The following is a 17969-nucleotide window of genomic DNA, read 5'->3' as shown; positions in this document are numbered from 1 at the left end:
TGCAGGCATAATATCTGAATGAAGTATATCTGGATGCTGTTGCTATGCAGATGGAGGGAAAAGTTTGTAAGTGGATTCGAATGGTCAGCACCTGTTACAGCCAGAGAGGCCACAGGCACCTGTTCCTCAAGGAGTCCAAATGGCTGAGACCCCACCCCCATTACCGTCCAGTTCTGCTCAGACCCCATGTCCCACCCCAGAACTCTCCAAGCAAATATCAGGAAGTTTGGAACAGCAGATTGGCAGCCTTGTACATCTCTCATCCTTGTTAAGTGTCAAATGTAAAGAGTTTCTTTGGATTTGCAGAATGACAATTTTGCTATACAATAATTTAACTCACAGTGACAGATCTGAACTTGGTCAACTCTGAAGAATTCAATAAAAGCTAGCTTCAGCAACTCAAATTATATCAACAGTGCATATGTTTTAATAATACAATAATTTTGTGAAGTAAAATAAGTACAATATTTATTATGTAATCTAATCAAAGACAATTACAGGAAATGCAAATACAAACAGTGGTGCTAAGTGAAAAGGTAAACTGAAGGGGAAAAAGCCATATCACAAACAAGCATAAATATCACACAGCAACATCAGCCTGGCCTGGTTTGTGGTCTTCTAGACCTGAAACTGTTATTGTCATTCCTTGGATCTGTTTGGAGCCACTCCTTCTGCTTAGCATCACAGCCTCGAATACCCACATAATTAATTTATCTTCTAAAAAACCTATTCCAATTCAGAGCCTATCCTAGCAGGCAGGAAGCAACCATGCACAGAGCACGTGCACACACACTTTTGGAATGTGTGAGGAACCAGAGAAAACCCAGGTCACTGCAAGTCAGTAGTGTTAACCACTATGCCCCCATATCACCACTGGGACAACCTTGGTGTTTCCATTACTTTTACCAAATCTACGTCTGGTTGATTTCGCACGGGATCTAAGCGTTGTTGTGTATTGTACTTCACTGCGAGGAGAGAGGGGGGAAAAAATGAGGTCTAGGGAGGCGTGCCATGGGACTCTAAGTTATTATTGGCTCTTTTGTGTTGTACCAACCAATTGAAAATAATTACGGTTGTACGTCACATTTACAGTCACCCAACCAGAGTTTTTGTAGTAGCTCAAAAACCATCGAATACGCAAGCGCCGAAATTTGAAAAGGGAATCAGGATTTGAAGTGACTACAGTTATATATCTGTTTGAACTAGCTAGTTAGCTAACAAATGTAAACATTTCGAAGGCAATACGTTTCAGTCAAAAAGGTACGTTAACACGTGTTCAGTCGATAATTGCATGGTATTAGTTGGTCTTTGATTTATAATGTTATCTGTGATTAAAAGGGGTGAATAAAAAGCCACAGTAACAACCAAGACAACTAAGCTAGCTAGCGCTAATTTCCAACGCAAGCAGCTCTGCTTAAAACGGTTTGCTAGCTAGCTAGCTAGCCTACTCACTTTGAGCCGTGTCTTGTTTTTGTAGTTTTGTAGTTAACTACAGGTCTTATTCAGTTAAATGACGTTAACTTTTAAGTAGCTTGTAAGCAAAGTTAGTTAACATAGCTACTAGCTAGCTACCTCCATGGAAAGGAGAATAGTTCATTTATGCCAATCTTTCTATCTGCCTGTCTAGTCTTGTTTTCAAAAGCTTAATTCAAGACGCATGGTATAAAGTAAACAATGTAACTAGCAAGCTTCCTAGATAACGAAAGGTTAACTAGGTTAGCTTAGCCATTTCGTTTCGAGATTTTTCCCTTGCCATGTTTTTGCAGATAAAAAAAATGCAAATGAAAGGTTTTAGCCCTCTTACTAGACTAAAACCGACACTGACACTAAAATGTTATCCCTTTCATCGATTGGCTATACTTCTGTATATTTTAGCTTCCTATCTAGCTAGCTATCTACCTCCGCAATAATACGATTTGAAATGCCCTTTCAGCATTCTGCAATGGATGTACATCCTTCCAAGGAAAGTGCGCTTTTGGAGTGGGTAGGTATATCTTTCACACTTGTTTTACCATAACCACGTCTCTTGTGCAACCTCTTGGTAGATGTTAAGTATTCAAAATTCTTGCATCTCACAGATAAACAGCTTGCACCTAGGCGAGCCCGTGGAAAGAATGGCACAACTCCAGGACGGATGCCTTCTATTAAAACTTGTTTATAAACTGTGAGTGTGGTCATCGACAAAAATAATGTTGAATTTTGATGTGACACTTCTCTGAGGGTAGCCAGCATTTTTATTGGTTCCAAATAATGTAAGAGTGAAATTGATTTAACTCACTAAGGGCCTGGCAAGAAGTTAACTTGGTAAATCAATCTGTGTAAATCCGTGTTTGCGACGTGCTGTTATTATTATTATTATTATTATTATTATTATTATTTACATTTATATGGTGCCTTTCTCAAACTCAGGGACGCTTTACAGACAAATATCAGCTTTTATCACACTCCCACGCCTAAGTTGTGTAATTGTTCTTGTCTTTGATTGGTTCCTTTAGGAAGGGGGAGGAGCCCAACCAGGCTCCTGTTCACCTGCCTCCAACAGAGAGGCTATCAATCGTCTCAGACTTTGTCTTCAGTATGTTTCAAAACTACATTTCATAAAGTTTCTTATATCTTTGAGGCATCGTTTCAGCAATTTCTTAGTGTGCATTCAAATATGTACCTATGCTCAGCTGGTGTTTGTGCTGCTATTGATGATAGAGAATGGTTTTTGAAAGTTTCCCTTTGACTGATCTGAGCTCATTGACACTGTCTGGTCCTCCCCCAGCTGTATGCCAGCAGTGTACTCCTTTGTCATGGGACAACACCTCTACAGGAAAGAAATTGGATTTGGAGCTGGCCAAGGTGTGTGTATGTGTACAAACAATTGTGCTTTGTATCGTGGGTTTGTCATCAGTCAAACAAAATTCACAGCTTGACACATTCATAGCCTTGCTCTGTGTGTATGTGTCTTCTTATGTACAGGTTGTCCTTCTGCTGTGCTACTATGGATTTATTAACAGAGGAATGGTGCCCAGCATGGAGTATAAAACTTGGGTAAAAGCATAGTGTGTTGCATGCAGTTTACTACTTTGAACTATGAAATAGTTTGCAAATACATGGTTTCAAAAAACAAATGTTTCAACCCCTTCCCACAGATGCAGATCGTGGCCATGTTTCGTTATGTAAAGGATGGAGCGAACAGCTTGTCTCTGTGCGATGGGCTGGACAAAATTCTGACCATGAGCTGTAAGCAATCACTGTACTGAATCCTTATGCTGTCCAGTGATGTGTGTGATGTTATTTAATGTTATTTTTTAAATTCACACTTGGGAAGGCTTATTTAGCACTTCCAGTCTAATGTGTCAACATTTGGCTTGGTGGTGGGGGGGGTGTTTTTTTTTTTTTTTTCCCCCTCCCCTTTTCCCCAGAAGTGCTTGCACTGACCTTGTGCCTGTCTTTGCTTCTCTCATTTAGCCCTTATAAACTGCCCCTCCAGCAGTAGCGTCTCATCTCTCAGTGATGGCTCACCCATTTTTACGAGATCAGGCAGTTCTCCATGTGTTTCCTTCCTGGAGCTCAGCACTGTGGCCTCTAGCTCTTTTGTTGAGTACGTTTCTCCATAAATGTGAATAAATCAGGTAGATGGATAGAATAGAATAGAAATCACTGCATGACTGCTAACATACTTGGCACCTGTCTTCTGCTCTCAGCTCTCCAAGTCAAGAGATCATGAACACACCACAGATGCAGCTGAGGAGACTTCGCAAGGAGCTTGCAAATGAGGGTGACCTCAGGGATGAGCTGGAACGGGAACTGTCAGAGCATACCATCGCCTTATCAGAGAAGGGTGAGAGACTGTAACATGGACTTTTTGTTGACTGAAGGACACTGCTTATTGTAAGTTGAATGAGTGTTGCAGGCAAATTGGTGGTGGACCTTAGTGATCTTCAAAGAAGAGAAATGCTGGGTGCAAGAGTCTGGTTGGGTACTCTGTATTGCTCTTACTGACTCATACACTTGGTCATGGGAAGTCACATGGTCAGCAGGACTGACTAGTCAAATATTCCAAATGCTACTCTGTTAATAGAGCAACACCATGGAAAGGAAGCAAAGTTTTTAGTTCTTTGGTCCATCTTTTGTTCTCTCATCCTAAATCTCCATTTTCTCTCACAGAGGGTCAGCTCTCTCAGCTGCAGCATAGGCTTCATTGTTTGCTGAGGGACCGGGAGGAGCTGGAGAAGGACCACAAGGCTACACTAATGGAGCTGCAGGAGAAGAATGAAGGGTCAGGACAATATCTCATTCATTCATTCATGGTTCATTTAATATTTCATTTACACTAAACATGGTTTACGTTTACAACAGTCAAAATGGATTTTCTGCCCTGGCAGTTGGAATAAGGTAACTTTGTATCTGGTGATTTCATTACAGACTGCTCAAACGAGTTCATGAGGTCTTGAAGCAATGCAAAGACCTGAAAACAGACAATAGCCAAAAAGAAAAAAGAATTGATGAACTAACAGAGGAGAATGGAACACTTGCTGCACAGGTAGAAACTCTGAATAGTTTATTCTATTTATTTTCTGTATTGCTGTTTCCGATTGGCCAGTTGCCATGCAATGTCAGGTACAGTGAGACAAAGCTCATTTTGAAACTATAAATATATCTTGGAATAATCTCACATTTAGCATTTTTTCTTGCTTTTGTTTACAACAGGTACGAAGTACCTTTGCCCAGCTTGCAAGTGCTGAGGAAGAGATAGCTAAATTAACAGAAATCCATGAGTTTTCTCAGGCAGAGTGGGGGAGCAAGAGGGATGCTTTGCAGAAGGAGCTGAGCCAAGCCCTTGTTGACAGGGTAATTATGCATAATCACCAAACGGTGGCACTCTACAGTGCCACTCAAAAGCTTTCTCCTTCTGGAACACAGGATTTGATGAAGTGACAAGTGAACCTTGTTGTTTGTTCAACACAGTTCTGCTAAACTAAATGTCAGTGGCTTGTTTCTTACTGGTATTTTATTGCCATTTTTTGGTATGGCCACCTTGGCATCTCTTTCTGCTTATATTCACACCATTTGTTCAGGAATGCCTTAGTGAGAAAATTCAGATCCTTCAAGGGAAGATCTCTGTTTTGGAGGATGAGCTTTCCAAAGTCTCTGTCCAACAACAAGAGAAAGGTGAAGTACTTGGACCCATAGTGGAGGTAGGTGTTGATGCTGAAGCACATGATATTGTATATCATCACATTGTGTGTATACAGTTATTTGAAAAATAATAGCAGTTTAACACTAATGTATTTATTTACTGATTTTGGCAGAAAAGATAATAATACAATGGAGGGGGGAAATCATGACTAAGTGTAGCCAAGTAATGGGCAAAGAACAGAATCAGTCATGACATGCACGCTGCTAATTGGGTGTAATTGACTCATTTAATGAAAGGGGCATGTTCAAACTAATAGCAGTGTGGAGTTTAATTGGTGAGGTCATTCATGAAGAAACAAGTGTCAGTTATGGCCCTTATTTAAAGAAGGAGGGCAGCAAATGTTGTACCTGCTCAGTGAGTAAAATGGGTAGTTCTAGACATTGTACTGAAGGAGAAAGAACTTTGAACAAGAAGTTGATTGGAGAGGGGAAAACGTATATAAAGAAGTGCAGAAAATAATTGGCTGCTCAGCTAAAATGATCTTAAATGCTTGAAAATGGCAAACAAAACCCAAAACGCATGGTAGGAAAAGAAATGCTACCATCCGCATAGATCATAGAATAACAAAAATGGCGAAGAAGCATCAAATGATTTAGCTCCAGGGAAATCAAAGATCAGTTAACTGTGAGTACTGCAACAATCAGAAGACGTCTACGTAAAGCCAAACTATTTGCAAGGAACCCTCGTAAAGTACCATTTCTGAAAGTCATGTTGAAAAGGTTACAGTTTGCCAAAGAACACATTGACTGGCCTAAAGAGAAGTGGCGCAACATTGTTCTTATTGGATCTAAAGGCCACAGACAATTTGTGAGATGACCCATAAACACTGAATTCAAGCCACAGTACACTGTGAAGACTGTAAAACATGGAGATGCAAGCATAACGGTTTGGGGACGTTTTCTCATACTTTGGAGTTGGACCCATTTATTACATACCAGGCACCATGGACCAGTTTGAATATATCAAAATACTGGAAGAGGTCATGTTGCCTTATGCTGAAGAAGAAATGCCCTTGAAATGGGTGTTTTCATCAGGACACCACCACCTAGCAGGCAACAACTTTGTGAGAGAATTGTCAGTAAGTTCATAGACAGTGTTTTGCAGTGCAAGATTGCAAAGAATTTAGGTCTTTCACCATCTACAGTTCATAATATAAATGGATTCGCAGAGTCAGGAGAAATTTTGGTTTGTAAAGTCTGAGTGCGGAAACTGCACCTGAATGCAAAACCATCTAGCCTGCAAGCATTATTGTTTGAGAAATGGTTATGCTACCATGGTGTACATGGCCACATTGGCTTGGGAGTACTTTGGAAAATCATTGTCACTCAAGTCAGCTGCTGCATCAAGTGCAACCGGAAACTATTATACAAAGAGGAAGCCATAAATTAATTTTGTGCAGAAACACTAGCAAGTTCTGTGCCCGAAGTCATCCAAGATCGAACGAAAGACGGTGGAAATATGGACTGGGTTTCAGATTGTTTGTTTTTGAGGGAAAATTGATGTCTGATTCTACGTGCTAAAGTTGAAAAAGATCATCCAGACTCTCTCCAATGAAAGAGTTTTTGCAATCATCCGTGATGGCATGGAGGTGCATCAGAGTGATCTGCATATGTGTGAAGGTACCCTTGACAAAGAAGCTTATATTGGCATTTTGTAGAGACGTGCTGCTGTCAAGACGACATCTTTTCTCAGGAACTCCATGTCTGTTTCAGTATGACAATGCCTGGCCTCATTATGCACAAGTTACAACAGCATGGCTTCATAAACATAGACTTTGTGTGCTTCACTGGTCTGCCTGTAGTCCAACTCTGTCTCCTATTGAAAATGTATGTTGCATCAATAAGATGAGAATCGGGCAACCATGGACTGTATAAAAGCTCAAGTCTTTTATACAAAGAATGGGCAAAAATTCCACTTGCAGAACTGTAATAATTAGTATCTTCAATTCCCAAATAATTAGAAAGTATAAAAGAAAAGGAGATGGTAAACATTCCTCTGTCCAAGCTTTTTGAGTGTTGCAGATATTAAGTTTTTTTTTTTTTTTTTACATTTAACAAAGAATTGAGCTAATCATTGAAAACAATCTCTTCTCTGTCCTTTGTATATTAAGTAAAGGTTTAGTTGAATTAACAAATTTAAAGATTTCAGTTTGTGTTTTTAGAAAGTGTCCTTTTCTGGAAATGGGGTTTGTATGTAAATCTTGTGCTTTTCAATTTGTTTCCTGTGTAATATTTGAATGTCCTTATCCCCACAGCAGGAGAAGCTGAAGCAGGATCTGGCAGACCTCACACTAAAGCATTCCCAACTTGAAGAAAACATTTCTCGCCTTAAGAGGGAAAAGCTGGACATTGAGCTATTGCTGTCAGAAGAGAGGCTTTCTTTTGAAAAGGAAACTTTGCGAATGGAAAGACAAATTTCAGATCTCCAAGAGGCAGTGAACAGCATACGAGCAGAAAGGGAGGCTCAGGAGGAAGTATCGAGGGAAAACCAGCAAATTCTTACTGCCCGAATTTCATCTTTAGAAAATGATCTGGCTCATCTCCAACAGCTGGAAGTCCAGCTCACGGCAGAAATTGCTATCTCTGCAGAACTCCGAAAGCAGCGAGAGAAACTGGAGGCACAGGTAGCATCTTTAGAGGACTTGGTCAATGGGCTACAAATCAAATGCCAAGGAATGGGGTCAGAGAATGAGGCACAACAAGAGGCTCTCACTGCTGTCAGGGCTGACCTGCGGATTGCCCAAGTCTCACTTGTGGAATATGAAATGAAGTTGGCAGACCATCAAAAAGTGGTAGAAGAGAACTCCTCTCTCCATACCAGAATTTCTGCACTGGATGACACCATTGTCCTTTTTCAAAATGAAGTTGAGAGAGAGAGAAAAAGAGGTGAGGAAGTTCTTGTTGCAAAGGATCAGCATACAGCTCTGTTGGAAGAAAGGTTTCAAGAACAGGAGAAAAAGGCTCATGAAATGTTTGCAGAACTGGAGACACTGAGTCAGGAACTCCGTAAAATGAAGCAACAGAAGCACCATGCTGAAACATGTATGGAGAAGTTTGCCCAGGAAGGAAGAGCGCTAGCAGCCAGTCTCTCAGAGCAGCAAGAGCTTGCCCAGTCACAACTGGAGCTAGTAAAGAAAGCCAAAGATGAATCTGAGGAGGAACTTCAACGTATCATTACAGAGCATCAGACCAAGATATCGGAGTTGCATTGTGAGATTAAGGGAAACATTGAGTCACTAATGCAAAGGGAGTGTGAACTGTGTGTCTTGAAAGAAAAAGCATCTTCCAAGGATAAAGAACTTGTAGACCAGCAGCAGAAACTAGCCCACCTTCAATGTGAGGCAGAAAATCTTCAAAAGCAGTTGGTGGAACAAGAAGGCCATTCTCAGCAGCTGAGTCAGATTGTGGTTTCCAAAGACATGGAAATTCAACAACTGAAGGCAGATCTTAAGATGAAGGAAGGGGAGATCCAGTCCCTGAAGGCCAGCATTCAGTCCATTCAAGCAAAGTCCAGTGAAATGCACAATCTTCACCAGAGAGAAGTTGAGGATCAGAGACTTGTTATCTCTGAATTGAAGTTCCAGCTCTCTGATGCTGAGAGACTTGCCTCTGAAAAAGTCAAAGCTCTGGATGATCTTGCCCAGCATTTGAACAGTTTGAAGGAAGAGCTTTCCATCGAAAGACAGAAAGCTGCTACTATGGAGAATAATTTTGAGACTTTAAAAGAAGCCCATGAAGCCCAGCAGCAGTCTTTGAAACTGGAGGTGGCACAACTCCAGCAGGAGATTAACGGAAATCTGAAGAACTTGGAAAAGTTTCTGGAGGAGGTAAAATCTCTCAAACAGGAATTAGATTGTCAACAGAACATTACTCTAGAGAAAGAAAAAGAGGCTTCTATTTTAGAAGACAAACATAAAGCTCTGGAAGAAAACTTTACACAGCTTCAGAATAAACTAACAGAAGCTACAATACTTGCCAAAGAAAGGCAGTCTGACTTGCTTTTACTTCGTGAAGATATGGCGCAACAAGAGAATTGCAGAGCAAAAGCGCAAGAAATTGAGGATATTCAACGGAAAAAACTTGAAAAAGAGGTGACTGAACTACAAAATCAGGTTCAAGATCTTAAAGATATTGCATCCAAGAAAGAAACTCTGCTTTGTTCTCTTAATGAAAAGATGAAAGAACAACAAGAAATGAACCAGAAACTCCTCCAACAGTCTGAAGAAGCTCTCCACAGAGAACTTGAGAAGACTGTGGAGCTAACGGGGAAACTAGATTCTGCTACACATCAGGTTGTGGCCAAAAATGATGTCCTGAAGTCAATGCAGGAGAAAATGAAACAGATGGCGCTCTTGTGCCAACAGAAAGAGACCTTTGCTAATGAAGCTTGTCAGGCCAAGGAGACTTTGGAGAGAACAGTTACTGAGCTTTGCACCAAACAGAAGCAAGAGTTGGATCAGTATGTGCAAAAACTGGACACCTTGAAGAATGAGAAGGAGCATCTCTTCATATTGAACCAGTCCCTCCAGAGTGATCGTCGGAACATGCAGGCTGATCTGCTGAAGATGCAAGAGGATTACCAGCAAGAATTAAAGGAGAAGGAGGAGCATCTCCAGACCCTCCAGAGTAAGTGCCTGAACTTACAAGCAGAAAACCAAGGGCAACATGATGCTTTTAATACTTTAAGGACTGACTTGCAGAATACTCTTGATCAGCATCAGAAAGAGGTGGAGACCTTGCAGAAAGAGAAGGAACATCTGTCCTTGGAGCACCATTGCCTTCAGAATGACTATCAGAGCTTGCAGGAAAAGAACAAGGAGCAAAATGAGACACTAAATCTCCTTAAGGGTGATCTGCAGAACAACCAAGAGAGATATCAGCAAGACCTGGAGACCTTGATGAAGGAAAAGGAGGATCTTACTACAGTGAGTCAGTCCTTCCAGAATGAGTGTCAAAGCTTGCAAGCAAAAATCAATGAGCATCAGGATACAGTAAGCACACTCAAGGATGACTTGCAGAACACTCAAACCGAGTTTCAGAAAGATTTGAGGATCTTGCAGGAAGAGAGAGAACATCTATGTTCAACTAACCAGTCTCTCCAGAGTGAGTGCCAAAGCTTACTGACTGAGAACAAGGAGCAGCAGCAAGCTCTGGATGCAATAAAGTTTGACCTGCAGAACACCAATAATCAGCATCAGAAAGAGGTTGAAACCCTGCAGAAGGAGAAGGAGCATCTCTCATCAACATGCCTGTCTCTTCAGAATGAGTGCCACGGTTTGCAGGAAAAGAACAAGGAACAACATGAAATACTGACTACATTCAAGGTGGACCTGCAGAATGTACAAGAAGGACACCAGCAAGAGCTAGAGACCTTTCAAAAAGAGAGAGAACATTTATTTTCAGTTAATCAGTCCCTCCAGAATGAGTTTCAGAGCTTGCAGGCAGAGAGCAAGGGACAACAGGATGCTTTAACTGCCCTAAAAGCTCACTTGCAGAACACCCAAGAGGGCTACCAACAACAGCTGGAGATGCTGAAAAATGAAAAGGGACATCTCTCTTCAGTTAACCAGTCCCTCCAGAGTGAGTTCCAGAGCTTGCAGACTGAGAAAGATTCCTGCTGCCTCTCAATTAGTGCCCTAAAATCTGATCTGCAGAACTCTCTGGATCAGCATCAGAAAGAGATTGAGACCTTGCAAAAGGAGAAGGAGCATCTCACTGCAGTAAATCAGTCTCTACTTGAAGGTTATGAGGCAGCGCAGAAGCTTTCAGCAGAGTTAGGCAAAGTGAAAAAAGCAGCACAACAACGAGAAAAAGAGCTTGAAAACCAAGCTGAGGAACTTCAGGTGAAGATTAAGGAAGTTTTAATACTAGCCGCTAAAAGAGAGTCTGATGTAGAAAATCTTCAACAAGAAATAAGGCAACAGGAAGCCTTAAGAATGAGCACCCAAGAGTCTGAAAAGTCTCTAAGAACTCAGCTGGAGACAAAAGTTGCTTATCTTCAGGTACAGGTGGAAAAAGCCTCTGAACTTTCTTCTGAGAGAAAATCTGAGATGAACATGCTGCGTAGTGAGATTGAGGAGTGTGAGAGGCAGAAACGAGAAGCTTGTCAAGCTAAGGAGGTCTTGGAGAGAGCAGTTACAGAGCTTCAGATCAAGCAAAAACAAGAGCAGGATGGGTACAATCAAGAACTTGACGCTTTGAAAAAGGGAAAGGATCTCATGACCGCCATAAACCAATCCCTCCAGAAAAAGTGCCAGAGCCTCCAGGAAGAGAGCAAGGTACAACAGGAGGCTCTGTATGACTTGCAGAATGCAAGGAAAGAGCTACAACAGGAAATGGAAACTTTGAAGAAGGAGAATGAGCGTTTTTTTTCCTTGAACCAGTCCCTTCAGAGGGAGTGTGATGCCTCCCAGAAAATTGGAACAGAGTTGGAGATGAAGCTTGAGGAGCGAATTGAATTAATTCATGCTCTTAAAGAGGCATCCAAAGAAGGTGCTAAAGGGAACCAAGAGCTACAGGAACAGCTAAAGCTGAAGTCTGAGGTAGTCGAGCACTACAAGGCACAGGTTAGAAACATCCCTTCATTTTATTTCTTGCATTCAGGGGAATATCTCCACCATTTTCTAGTCATCCCCTGCCTTTTTCAGTTTAGGATCTAATGCACTATATATAATTTGCTCTTTTCTTTTTGATTGCAGGTGGAGAAGGCTAAAATACACTACAGTGATAAAAAGCAAAAGCTGGTGGAAGAGCAGGATGCACGTCAGGCCCTGCAGGCCGCTTTAGAGGCCAGCAAGAGTGAGGTTAATGCCCTGAAAGCTGAACTGAAACTGGCCTCTATGGAGCTGGACAATGTCAAGACGTCAGAGAAGGGTTTGATGACCAAGGTTAAGAGCCTGGAGGCCCAGGTACATGCGTAATTGCACACGTTCAATTGCAGTGTTAAAACACTTTACAGGCCCATTTCAGGTGGGTTTTGTTTTTGTTTGTTTTAACTATAGGACCAGCTTTTAACTATTTTCTGTGTGAAAATGAACTTTTGTTGTATTTGTTTTTAAATTTTTATTTATTTATTATTATTTTTTAAACCAATGAAAAGCATATCTCTATTGCAAGTTATAATCCAAACAACAAAAATGCAAACAAACAGAAAACCTCTTGTGTGTTGTAGGTGAATTATGCAGACCGTCAATTAAGGGAGCAGAAGAAACAGGCAGATCAGAGTGCACAGGTGAGACACAGAGAAAGTGCCCCTCAGATGAATGTTCCAAAGGAGGTGCAAAATGACAGTACAGACAGCCTGGATCTTGACCTCAATGATTCACTGAATACTACCAGGTAACCACCTCCACCCTTTCTGCATTACCTCCCTTTCAATAACATAAGGGACCTTTTGCATATGCATTTTTTTTTTTTTTTTCCCAACCTCCCTCTAATCAGTAAGCCGTCGGTTCCGGGTGAGTCCAGCACTCCACTGGTGCGCAGTTCTGAGCGCTTGGCAGCAAAGCTCCGGGCTCAAGATAAAGGCTCTCTGGAAACCCTCTACTTCACCCCCATGAACCCTCGTGGCAGGAAGCACCATGACACCAAGCACCAGTGCAAACTGGAAAGCAGCATCACATCTCTGGGTGACCTTACACTTGACTCTGCAAAGAAGCCTGCCTCTTCAGTCAAAAGACGCTACACCACACAGGTCATCAATATCACCATGACGAAGGTAGAAAATCGGAGATGAACAGCTTTCAGCTCGCAGTTTATAACTTTAATTTCACCCTCTCATGTCCTCTCTCTTTTTCAAATCAAGTTTCAGATGGATATAATATTTAAGAACTTTGTTTTACTCAAGTGTTATTTTTAGGACAGCACAGGGTTGGGACATCACTATGAATTGTTTTATTTAGTTATATAGCTTTTTGTTTATTTGGTTAGTATTTATCATTTTAAGCTTTACTGTGCCTTATGAGACGTTTGGCATCAGGTTAATGGGCTGTTTGTGTGATGGTGTGCAGAAGTCCCCTGGTGGTGGGGTGAGGGAAGCAGATGAGTCCTTCTACAGCCTCCATTCCACCCAGTCCCAGCCCAACTTGGCCTCCCAAAAAACCCGCCCTGTCTCCATGGAGATCTTGCAGCAGCCCAACACGGCAACCCCCAGTGACCAACTCCTCAGCCTTCCTGGATACCGCCGAAGCAACGTACATGGCAATCCTCCCCCAAGGGGTGAGTGAGGAGACACACCCCACACAAAACCTGACGCACACGTCAGGACAAATTGTTTCTGCAGACCTGGATTGGTGTTTAGGTATTGTTATGAAGGGGTGGTGGGGGGGAGGAAGTGTTTTTTATATATATATATATATATATATATATATTGTGTGTAGCCACAAGCACATTTTGTGTGGGAACGGAGAATGAACCAGACCATGTACCAGATGACTGGATGCGCATTGCAGAGCTACAGTCACGTAACAAGGCCTGCCTACCACACCTCAAGAGCAGCTACCCTCTGGAGTCCCGGGTATGTATGTGTGTCTGTGAACTTTTATAACTTTTGAAAGCCAAATATAATGACAACCACAAGAGCCCTATGGTTTTCCTTTTTGCTGATCCTCACTAGTTTACAGGCACTTCTCAGTGCCAGCCCTTAGAGGTGATGGATATTTTTATGTATTATTTTCTGTGGTCATTATTTACATTTTAAGCCACTGAAATTCTATCTCTTGTCTCCCTCTTGCTTGGTCTGTAAGCATAATCTGTGTTGAGTGCTTTTTGTTTTGTCTTGTTTTAATTCAGTGTTGTTCTTACAGCCCAGCTTGGGGTATTCCTGTCTCCCCATCACCGATGAGGACGTTCGCACTGGTGATCCTGATGACACTATCCGTCGCGCCTCCATGATCCCGGGGCAGCTGATGGATTCTCTCTCCTCGCACCGGCTCTCCCTGGCTGCGCCCATGGCCCCTCGAGATCACGCTCCCTCCCAGCCCCAGCGCTACAGCATGCTCCCGGGTCAGATCAGTGCCAGCACAGCAGCCCAGCGTGCAGCACAGCTGGGCAGAGGCGGTGTTCAGACACGCGAAGCGCGCTCTGCACGCAGCCCACTGGCCCCCAAACGCCCTGCTGGGCAGCTGCAGGACTCTGATACCCCTGAGGTGAGATGGCACGCTTACCTGATCTCAAAGGTTTAACCCATTAAAAATGTTGTGCTTGAAGTTTGTGTGATAGTTAAACTTGGAAATGTAGTACATTGCCCTATATTTTAAGCATTTAGACTAATGTTTGTTTTGTTTGTTTGTTTGTTTTTGTTCCTTTACTGGGCAGGCTAAGAAGCTAGCAAGCTGCTTCCCTCGGCCTGCAACGCCCAAGGGTAGGAACCTTCGCTCCACGTCCAACAATTCTGAGAACATCCCAGCCTCTTCAGTAAGTATCCATTATCATCCCTCTGCCAGTCAGTCCATGTAAATGTATGTAGTGGATTGCATAAATGTACTTTGATCTGGATGCTTTCCAGAGCAGGATTATGGGATGGTTTGCCTTTACTGACAGTGATCACTTGTGTTAACAACTGGGGAAAATGGAGGGAGGGCTGTAGGGCGGGTCTTGGTCTTGATTTTTCTTCTCTACTTTTGTCTAGTCTGATCGCAGGCAGTCCATGGCGTTTGTGATTGATAACACCCCTAAGAAATCTGGTCGAGGTGACAGCAGGCTACAGAGGGGCATCAACAAACTCCGCAGCAGTACCCGCAAGTCCCCCGCCTCCGGCATCCGCCTAGCAAGAGCTGGCACCCGTGCCACAAACGGCAGGTCCCCCCTAGTGAGCCGCCCGCAGGCCAAATCTCCCCGCGTCGCCAGCACGAAGTCACCAAAGATCCCCACCAGCACAAAAAAGGTACATACAACTCTAGGCCATAGGTCAGTGCATTTAGTGTGATCTGGGGACTTTGTGGGCTTCACTTATCACAGTCATAGGAAGCCGTGCTGTCCGCAGGCCAGTGTTTCTAATGCTCTAGTGCAGAAGATTCAGCTCCCCAGATAAATATAATGTCCTTCACGAGCAGAACTCTGCAGAGTGGTGGGTCCCCATGACTGTGATTCAACAGCATTAGTCTGGTTGGTAATCAGTCAAATCTTAACCAGAGCTTTGTGTTCAAACAGAATCTGGCCTTTGGAGGTCTGCTTTAAAAGATGCAGGTAAAAGGGTTTTCTTTGTACTGATTTGAGACAACCTCCCACGCTGCAAAAAATAAAATGCAGGGGGCTGATCAGGGGGCAGCACTAAAGAGATCATGTTATCAAGCGCCATAAACACTTGGTGGGAATGCTTACTTATGCAATATAACGGTCATGCCTGAGTTGTGCACACTTGGATCCATGGTCAGAGTGAAGGGATTTGACTTGAAAACCTGAAATGGAGCCTGCACTTTGAGGAAAATAATGCACTGCTTGGTGTCCTGGGGGTACAATGTGCGGAACAAAACAGACACCCTTGACTAATTCACCAAGACAAGGATGAATCTGTTTTACTTTTTTTTTATTAGCAGTTGTCATTACCATCACTGTATATCAGTGGAGGTGAACACTACTGTGAAGGTTGACTACAGGGTAAGTCACTTGTATCCAAGTGAGCTACACATTATAGTTGCTCTACCTTGGTTGCACATAGGTATGTAGTATGCCAGCTTTTTTAGCCTGAGAAAGTGTGTACATTCTGCTTCCTTCTTTTGCAGTTAGTTTGATTGAATAACCCTCTTTAGTGTAAGGCACCTGGAGGAGTAAATCAACTGTAGGTCTTTCTTACTGGGTATGACTAGAAGAATCCACAGTTTCACTCAGTTTTTATTTATTTACCCTCTGAAGATGAGCAGAGGAGATGCAAAGATGTTTACCAAACAGTCAATCTTGCTCACAGCACTTTAAAATGACAGCACTTATTGATGACTAAATTCCACAGACTTGTAACACTTTTTACAGTAATAATTAAAACAAACTCTTCCATGTAGGGCTCTCCTGGGTTTCTAGAAGCCTTTATCCTCACTCTTTGATTCCACTGAACTTTTAAAGAACTGATGCATCTTTGATGGCAAACTTTGAATTTTGGGATTGCGAGCTAAAGGATGTAGAACTAAGGATTTGTAGAAGAGAATTGAGAAGAATCTCCTTAGATATGTATTTAATAACCAGTTTGAATCATAAACCAATTTTAAAAAATGCAAGTTAGGTTGTAAGAGCTGCTGAATTACAGATTATTGAAGATTGGTATATATTTCAGAAAATGTGAACTTGTGGTTGATCTATATGGGTTTTTAAGGGCCAGGGCCAATGTCAATATTTAGCGAGCAGGGCAAACAATGGCTAACATGTATAGGGCCAATATCACAACTGATAAAAAACAATAACATAATTTAAAATGATCACTAAATCAATATCCACAGCTGCTGATGTAATTAAGTGTCAACCAAATCAAAGCTAAATAGCCAGTCTAAGTGATGGAGGATATATGCAGGCTGTGCAGGGTTGTTTTTTGTTTTTTTTGTTTAATTTGTTCTAACAAGTGGTGACAACAATGGTAGAGCAGTGATAACTGTCCCACACATAGTTAAGCTGATTTATTCAAAGCTGGTGTACGCACATGCAGAAACTGTAACTGTTAGCTAGAAGCCCATAACATTTTTGTTACCAAAAATGTTATTAAGTTGGTAACATTAATGCTAGATTTCAGAATTCTGTTACCGTAAACCAACAAATTAAATCTGCCATTAGCAAATGCAAGCGACTGCAACTTGCGCTGGGTATCTTCTAACTATCAAATCAATTGCTTATGATGGGCCTGCCAGCCGATACATTGGTCAACCACTAATGTGATCTATAAATACACATTTTGAGCTGAAATTTGAGAACATGAAGGCAATTTGAATAGCAATCCAATGTTCTTCATATGTTTGTTATATACTTTTGTGTTCAGCCCTATTGCTTCTCCATATTATTAATAATGGAGTGACTAGTTAAAATTGAAATTCAGTTTATTTAATTTAAATTTTCCAGTTGACTTCTCTTTTCTTTTTCTCTCTGACAGTTGATGAAATTCAGGATGAAGATGTGACTTGATCTTCTGACATATATTAAATAATGTGCAATATAAACATCCATGTTAATGTTTGTACTTTTGGGGATTAGGAATATTTAGTGTCCTCCCCACCTTCACTTATTTTGATGATTTTATAAATATTGTTTTTGGAATTTGATTTTAAAGTTTAATTTGGTTGTAAACAATTTTATAAATGTGTACAACAGTTTGTGTGCATCTCTTGTGCCTCTGTATTTTACTTTTGTTTATCCTCCAGTGTTTTCAAACTCTGCCTCAATTTTCTATATTCCCTTATTTTACAGATGAATATTTTATCTTGTTCACTGAAATTAAACTTTACAAAAAAGTCATTTAATGTTTAGCATTCTTCATTGTTTTTTGGGATGCTTGAATGATTTAGTGAGTTTGTCATGTTGCAACTCTTGCAGGTTGTGAAAAATGTAAAATGTCCTTTTAAAGAAATTTCCCTTCAATGAAGCCTGGAAATACTTCCTATTTTGGGATTTTATTCTCTGAACTGTGACCAAGTGCAATAAAATGAGCATGGGTGAAAAGTTGGTCCTCGGTGAGGAATTTTCAGGCATTTTATTTTCAAAAAAGTGCACAGTTTAAGATTTATCCTGCTTTTTGTAATCCAGATGAATATGAATGAGTGCCGGTTCTGTTTTAGTTTATTTAAAAACTGAAAAGGGGTATTCTGTTT

General features: G+C 41.5%; 1 protein-coding gene across 1 annotated transcript; it reads left to right on the top strand.

Moving 5' to 3' along the window:
• The first annotated feature begins 1174 nt into the window (after positions 1–1174).
• numa1 (nuclear mitotic apparatus protein 1) lies at positions 1175–17803 on the top strand. Its single transcript, XM_027012136.2, has 23 exons — positions 1175–1260; positions 1934–1984; positions 2079–2164; positions 2496–2575; positions 2768–2844; positions 2965–3036; positions 3138–3228; positions 3457–3589; positions 3693–3829; positions 4156–4267; positions 4414–4531; positions 4699–4839; positions 5067–5186; positions 7443–11753; positions 11886–12095; positions 12359–12525; positions 12628–12904; positions 13197–13404; positions 13566–13702; positions 13992–14333; positions 14503–14601; positions 14816–15070; positions 17255–17803. Exons 2-23 carry the CDS (start codon positions 1943–1945, stop codon positions 17279–17281), a joined length of 7242 nt encoding a protein of 2413 aa, XP_026867937.2. The 5' UTR covers positions 1175–1260; positions 1934–1942; the 3' UTR covers positions 17282–17803.
• The last annotated feature ends 166 nt before the right edge of the window (positions 17804–17969 follow it).

This window comes from Electrophorus electricus, chromosome 15, assembly GCF_013358815.1.
Source record: "Electrophorus electricus isolate fEleEle1 chromosome 15, fEleEle1.pri, whole genome shotgun sequence".
Taxonomy (NCBI): Eukaryota; Metazoa; Chordata; class Actinopteri; order Gymnotiformes; family Gymnotidae; genus Electrophorus; species Electrophorus electricus.
The sequence above is the reverse complement of the archived record's forward strand: the minus strand, read 5'-3'. Positions and strand labels throughout refer to the sequence as shown.

Coding starts and splice junctions, on each gene's coding strand:
- numa1 (XM_027012136.2), top strand. CDS start 1,943: ATGGATGTACATCCTTCCAAGGAAAGTGCGCTTTTGGAGTGG. Junction 3,830..4,155: donor CATCGCCTTATCAGAGAAGG/GTGAGAGACTGT, acceptor TTTCTCTCACAG/AGGGTCAGCTCTCTCAGCTG. Junction 12,526..12,627: donor GATTCACTGAATACTACCAG/GTAACCACCTCC, acceptor CCCTCTAATCAG/TAAGCCGTCGGTTCCGGGTG.